Here is an 8,029-nt window from a genome sequence, read left to right as displayed (position 1 = left end):
GTGTGTGTGTGTGTGTGTGTGTGTGTGTGTGTGTGTGTGTGTGTGTGTGTGTGTGTGTGTGTGTGTGTGTGTACATGAATGCGTGCGTGCGTGCATGGATGCGTGCGCGCGTGTGTGTGTGTGTGTGTAAATTAAGGTTAAGCGGTCCTGAAAAAAAACCTTTATCAGACTACAGTAGGTAGCCTACTCTGCCCGACCCCCACCCCTCTCAGCAGTGCATACGTCAGTGCCGTCGCGGCCCGCTTGAACAGCGCGTGACGCGGCGGCCAGCAGCCCCATATCAGAAGCATCCATGCAGGGCTACGCAAACAGAGACGCGATCACAGCAGCCTACCATACACTAACCGCGCGCACCTCTCTAATAACCACGAGCTAGGGCTTTGACACCGGGAGGTTCGCGCATAGATGTGCGAGCCGAGCTGTGTGCGCGTAAACGTCTTCGGGTACGGAAGCGTCCGCTAGCGTTGCTATCGAATAACATATCTAGAGCAACATGTCGGTGATCTTCAGAGCTTACGTTCGCGGCAGGAAGAAGCGGATCGCGATCGTCGGCGCGCTGCTGCTGCCGTTCATGTACTTCGTCGGCGTGCACGACGTGCTGCCAGCCGACCTCGAGCCGCCGACGCCGCCGACGCCGCCGACGTTCCACCTCGAGCTGGTCGTGCTCACCTACGACCGGCCGCATTCGCTCCGTCGTCTGCTCGATTCGCTCGAAGCGGCAGAGTACGACGGCGACGCCGTGACGCTGCGCATCTGCATCGACGGGCCGCGCGACGAGGGCGCGCGCGCCGCACACGCCGAAAGCGTCGACGTCGCCCGTCGCTTCTCGTTCTCGCATGGCAAGAAGCTGCTCGACGTGCGCGAGAGCAACGTCGGCGCTTACGTGCAGTGGTTCGACTGCTGGCGGCCCGGCGAGGCTCCGCACGCGTACGGTATAATCCTCGAGGACGACCTGCGCGTATCGCCGTATTTCTACCGCTGGCTGAAGCCGGCGCTGCTCACCTACGCCGACAATCCGCAGGTCGGTGGCGTGACGTTGCAGCGGGGCACGCTCGTCGCACGCAGCGGTAAGCACCGCAACCCGCTGTGCGTCGGCTGTGGCGACACGGCCGCCTTCCTCTACCGACTACTCGGTACGTGGGGCTTCGCGCCGATGCCGCGACAGTGGCGCCGCTTCCAGCGCTGGGTGCACGAGGCGATGAAGGACGCAGAGTTCGTGCCGTACGTGCGCGACGCGCGACTCATCACGAACGCCTGGCTGCGCAAGCGACACTCCATTATGAAAACAATGCCCGCGGCGTACACGATCCACTACCTGGCGAAGAACCAACTGTACACGGTGTACGCGAACCTACCGGACAACGCGACGCTGGCGTGCAACCACCGCGAGGCGGGCATGAACTACCGCAAGAATCATGGCGACATCGTCCTCGGCGAATGTGACTTCGAGCCGCTGCGACACTGGGAGAAGCGATTCACGGAGTTCCCCTATAATCCGGTTCGACTCGGATGGGATGCGCTCCCCGAGTCCGATATGGATCCGTAACGACGTAATTGTAATTCTTCTTTTGGCTTGAAGTTTGCTATAAGGTAACCTTGCCAATGGTTTACTACACGGTTATTTGTTTCACCATCAAGCATTCTAGCCAGCCATCAAAGATCATGCGAATGAATATGCATGCTATCGTTATACTAATCAATGGAGAAGGAAAAACATTAAACTACCATTGATGACTAGGGTTACTTATACGGTATAGCCTTCCGGTCGGTAATTCTATATGTAAAAACGACGAGTTCTAAATTTATATTTTTGAGACACTATTGCATCATTCTCATTATTATAGTCATCATAACAAACATAAGCAATTTATAGAAGACCATGAAAAACCGAAGACGAAGATGGAAGAAGAAGAAGAAGAAGAAGAATAAGAAGAAGATGATGATGATGATTATGATGATGATGATAATGATGATGATGATGATAATGATGATGATGATGATGATGATGATGATGATGTAACTGCTGCTACTGCTGGTGACGATGATGATGATGATGATAATGATGATGATGATGATGATGATGATGATGAGAAAGCCAAGATTATCTGTCCTGATAATATTGACAGTTCTATTGTTCTACTTCATTCTCTTTTGTAAATATATGATAAAAATTTTATGATTTAATATACATTAGCTGTGATTTATATGGCATGTTTTTTGTTTCATAATTCAATTTTTGTTTTATGGTTGATTTTATCACATATAACATTCGATTTATCACATATAACATTCGATTTATCACATATAACATTCGATTTATCACATATAACATTTGATTTATTGCATATAACATTTGATTTATCGCATATAACATTTGATTTATTGCATATAACATTTGATTTATCGCATATAATATTTGATTATTTTATCATATGTTATATGCAATAAATCGACAATAATTCCCTGTTTTAACTGTTCACATTAATTGATTTTATATCAGAAAAGAGAATCAAACCATTCGATCCTGGCATCAAATCATTCGATTTTGGAATCGAATGGTTCGATTCGCAGATCAAATGATTCTATTCCAAAATCGAACGATTTGATTCCAGAATCAAATGGTTCGATTCGCAGATCGAATGATTCGATCCTGAAATTTATACCGGACCACGTTTCTGACTCTAGCGCCATCTATCAACAACTTGAGCAAAACGGCACTAGTTCAACTTTGGAGCATTTTTACATTATGATAATTGATAAATTTCTATGTGTATTATAGCTCATAATAAGCAGGAGATATCAAATAATAATGTTACAATCTATTCTTAGCATTTTGAGTTGACAATGGGTAGTTTTGAACAACGTTTATGTTCAAAACACCACACCGGCAAACCACCGCGAAAATGGCACACACTCGTTTTGTGTCTAGTCAGATTAACTCGTCCCGCTATATATGCAAGCACCTAGAAAAACGATCTTGTGCTTCTTTTAAAGGCCAGAAATAGGAGAATAGAGTGCTGAGTAAATAAAATAGTGTCGTTTAATACCCGTGGAGTTGCCGTGTTATTTATACTTTGATGGCAAATCTCGTTTGATAAACGGTTAGTCGGAAAAAAAACAATTCAAAACAAAGATAACCCGGTAATTACTTTGAAGCCATGTGCATAGATACATGTACTACGCTATGCTAAGCTATACTGAAATTCTAATCACGGTATAGTATCACTTGAGCCATAACATCATGTACCCTATAGCAAAGGGACATTATAATAATTCCCTTCTTGACACACACACACACACACGCACGCACGCACGCACGCACGCACGCACGCACGCACGCACGCACGCACGCACGCACACACACACACACACACACACACACACACACACAAACGTGCGCGCGCGCGACGACGGAAACCAGTCTATGATATCAAGGGAGTTAATCGTGACCAATGTGTTTCTTAGACTGGTGAATTATCGTAAATGGTCGAAGTTCCGCTATGTCAAATCATGTCAGTGTTGCGAGAGAGTGGAACTGTCGATCTGGTACGTCTGGTACCAGTCTATCATGATCTATCGTCGATCGCCTCCACCGAACCCAACACATCACAACAGCACACGTCGGATTACGATCACATTGCTGAAAAGCACAACTACAAGTAATCGTGTTTTCTTTCTTTTTCTAATTTCTTTAATTCTATATACTATTATACATGTAAAACATACTGAAAACAAGACACACAGTATAATATTTCTTATATATATGCACCGCGGCGGAGCGAATTCGATTGTCAGTTTTCTTATATATATATATATATGCACCGCGGCGGTGCAAATTAGATTTTCAGTTTTCTTATGCACAGCACAGATCGCACAGCAAGATATGGCCCAAACTGGAAACCAGTTTCGGTTGCTACCAATTGTTTACTATTCTTCCCTTCTCCGTTGTTCGCGCAAAACTGCTTATAGTGAGAAGCTGACGCGCACGGAAGAATTCGGTTCTTTGTCGCTCGTTTTTTTTCTAGAGCATGGCGGCGGGAAGCGACACACACACACACACACACACACACACACACACACACACACACACACACACACACACACACCAGGGGCGTAGCTACTATAACGCAGATACGAGGTTGCGTACACATGATCTCACCAAATGTTTTTTTTTCAGAGCGAAAGAGAAAGAGGGAGAGAGAGAGGGGGCGAAGAGAAGAGAGAGAGAGAGGAGAGAGAAGACGAGAGAGAGAAAAGAGAGAGAGAGAGAGAGAGAGAGAGAGAGAGAGAGAGAGAGAGAGAGAAAGAGTAGTTATCTTTAGTGATCACATCTTGTTGCTCATGAAGAGATAGCTTCTACTAAAAAGATATTGTCCGTAGTCAGAATGAAATTAAAGGCTGTGTACATTTACTTCACGTGCCCTCAAATACGCATCTCCTGCTTATGCTACATTCTCAAAATGTTCTGGGGAGGATGCCCAGACCCGTCGCCTGTGTATGTACACATTCCATTTCCCCCCCCCCCCCACAGCCTAGGCTACGCCCCTGCACCCCCCAGCCCCAGCACACACACACCAGCACACACCACACACACACATTAGTCCACACAGACCAAATAGCCAACACGCACACATATTATATATATATATATATCTATACTGATATACATGCGCGCGGAATCTCATGGACGTGCAGCGTTCTGCTTCGCTTGACTAAGGCGGGATAACATCGTGCGTAGAGTCCGCATTTCACGCTGCACTGCCTCTGATGTTTCCCGTAAGTAAAGCATTGCGAGAGAGGTTCCTTCTCAAGACCTATTATGAACGCTACGTCGCTACGATATCAAGTTATGTCTTCAAACAAACGTAAACATTATTCGCAATCATCTTCAGATACAGGAAGCAAAGATGATATCTGTAAATGCATGTCGTGTGTATGTGCGAAACATGCGAGCATGCATATGGTTGTTCGTGTTCATTCGAGCGTACGTTCGTGCACGCACATGTGCGCGTGTACGTGTGTGTCTGTCCGTATATGTGTGTGTTTGTACGACTGCACGCGCGTGTGCGTGCGTGTGTGCGCGCGTGGTGCGTACGTGTGTGCGCGTGTTACCCGCTGGGTAGGCAACGTTTATACGGTTTCACATGGGTCATCCAGGACGTTCACCGTTCACGGGTCTGCGGCAAGAACTGTTAAATTGCTTGAGCATTGCTGGAAAATACACACAACTGCACAGTAAGACACGGTGTGCGGAGAGAGAATAAAAGAACCAGTTTTTTTTTACCTTAAGCTGTACTGTTCTTTCTCCACAGTGTAGGCATGAAACTACTCCGAAAAACCTTAACGCGAATTGGAGAGTTCGGTTCCTTGTTTGCTCGCTTGGACTTTTTTAAAAGATTGACCGCGAGAAGCTCGCCGCTGCAGTGCGCGTGCGTGTACACACACACACACACACACACACACACACACACACACACACACGCGCGCGCGGCGCAGCGCGCACACACACACACAACACGAAGAAGAGAGAAGAGAGAGACGCACACACACACACACACGCCGACACACCACACACACCACACCCACACACACACACACACACACACACGAAGAAAGAGAGAGAGAGAGGCCAGACAACACACACGCACACCACACACATGGCCACACACACACACACACACCACACACACCACACAATCCAGCACACACACACACACACACACACACGCACACGCATGTACGTGATGTATAAATCGTACGAAGTCATTATTCATGTTTGAGGTACCCAAAAATGTGGGGTTATGTGCGGATGTAGTAATTACCCTGGTATTAAAATTTTTCGTAAGCTTTTGTAATTACTCCCCACTTTATCAAAGGACTGGTTCCCGTAGCGCGGTTGTTCTGCATAACTATAGCACGATCATCATATATCATCATATAGCATCATCTCACGGTGAGTCAGCACTTCATCGCCGCTCCATATCCGCGTGCTCTCTCTCTCAACTGTGATGTAGCTTTTCAGGTGGCGGTACATATGTTGTATTGTACATTGTACGTTGTAATTAACCAGGAGCGCTTCTAGCCAGGCGAGGCAGTGGAACTGTGTTCTGTGTTCTGGCCTGGTGGTTCGTTGTTGTTTTGGTAATGACGCGGGATGTACGGCACTATAAATTTGCGTAGCCTCGTCGCGTCTCCTGGCCCCGCCAAGGTCCGGCCGGTAATGACGAAAAACCGGACGGATTGAATTGTCGCCAGGCGGTTAAGATCATAAGTTAGTTATTACCCAGAAGAAGAGAAGAGAGACGATGTAGTGGAGATAGACGAAAACAGAGATGACGGGACCTAGGCACGGTCACCTAGGTTGCCGTATGTATATATTTTGTAAGCCAGGCGGTGGTGGTGGGGTGGTGTTGGGGGATGGGAGTTATAGGTAGGAAAAGTGCTTTAGTATTTCGCTAACACACTCGTGTATTATAAAACATGCGGTTTGAAAACTATAGTTTCCAGTTTAATTACGAAAATTGAAAATAGATGCCGACACAAGATTGCTTCACTCACCCGTAATACGTATTGCAGTGTCGCTCATCCATTGCGCTCTTGCTTGCTTGGTCGCCAGCGGTAGGCCCCTTATCCAGCTGATATCTCGGGTGCTGTCTCAGCTGCTGTGATCTGTGACATGTTGTACTAATGCGTCGTAATTCCGTGGTATGCGTGTTATGTGTGTCGTCCGGCAAGGGATCAATTTGCTAAATGTCACCGCATAAAACTGCATTGTTCCGTGCGTTATCCGGCAATCGGCCGATTGACTGAATCTCAGTACCAAAACCTGCACTCCTCCTTGCGTCGTCGTGATCGTATTTTGCTGTTCCTCGCTTCGTCGTGATCGTATTCTGCGATTCTTGCGTCGTCGATTTTGGAATTGAATTATTCGATTTTGGGATCGAATCATTCGATTCTGAAATCGAATCATTTGATCTGTGAATCGTTCGATTTTGGAATCGAATCATTCGATCTGCGAATCGAACTGGTCATTTGAGTCTGGAATCAAATCATTCGATTCGCAGATCGAATGATTCGATTCCAAAATCGAATGATTTGATGCCAGGATCGAATGGTTTGATTCTCGTTTTCTTTTCTGATATAAAATCAAATAATGTGAACATTTAAAACGGGGAATTATTGTCGATTTATTGTATATAACATATGATTAAATAATCAAATATTATATGCGCTAAATCAAATGTTATATGTGATTAATCGAATGTTATATGTGATAAATCGAATGTTATATGTGATAAATCGAATGTTATATGTGATAAATCGAATGTTATATGTGATAAATCTAATGTTATATGTGATAAATCGAATGTTATATGTGATAAATCGATTGTTATATGTGATAAATCGAATGTTATATGTGATAATCGATGGTTATAATGTGATAAAATGCGAATGTTATATGTGATAAATCGAATGTTATATGTGATAAATCGATTGTTATATGTGATAAATCGAATGTTATATGTGATCAAATCAACCATAAAACAAAAATCGAATTATGAAACAAAAAACATGCCATATAAATCACAGCTAATGTATATTAAATCATAAAATTTATATTATATATTTACAAAATAGATATTTTTTTATCATCAACATCATCATTATCATCATCATCATCATCATCATCATCATCATCATCATCATAATTATCATCATCTTCTTCTTCTCCTTCTTCTTCTTCCATCTTTGTCTTTGGTTTTTCAAGGTCTTCTATGAATTGCTTATGTTTGTTATGATGACTATAATAATGAGAATGATGCAATAGTGTCTCAAAAATATAAATTTAGAACTCGTCGTTTTTACATTTAGATGTAAACATACATCGTTTTTACATATTACTTACCGACCGGAAGGCTATACCGTATAAGTAACCCAAGTCATCAATGGTAGTTTAATGTTTTTTCTTCTCTATTGATTAGTATAACGATAGCATGCATATTAGTACAGTCGGTTAGGTCAGGATATC

At 44.4% G+C, this 8,029-nt stretch overlaps 1 protein-coding gene across 1 annotated transcript; it reads left to right on the top strand.

Moving 5' to 3' along the window:
• The first annotated feature begins 493 nt into the window (after positions 1–493).
• Positions 494–1,949, top strand: LOC106813169. The gene has a single exon (XM_014817238.1). It carries the CDS (start codon positions 494–496, stop codon positions 1,544–1,546), a length of 1,053 nt encoding a protein of 350 aa, XP_014672724.1. The 3' UTR covers positions 1,547–1,949.
• The last annotated feature ends 6,080 nt before the right edge of the window (positions 1,950–8,029 follow it).

Source organism: Priapulus caudatus, unplaced genomic scaffold (genome assembly GCF_000485595.1).
Source record: "Priapulus caudatus unplaced genomic scaffold, Priapulus_caudatus-5.0.1 Scaffold733, whole genome shotgun sequence".
Lineage (NCBI taxonomy): Eukaryota > Metazoa > Priapulida > Priapulimorpha > Priapulimorphida > Priapulidae > Priapulus > Priapulus caudatus.
Note: the sequence above shows the minus strand (reverse complement) of the source record. Positions and strands in the feature narration are given on the sequence as shown.

Bases quoted from the DNA above. Each gene is read 5' to 3' on its own strand.
- LOC106813169 (XM_014817238.1), top strand. From the start codon at position 494: ATGTCGGTGATCTTCAGAGCTTACGTTCGCGGCAGGAAGAAGCGGATC.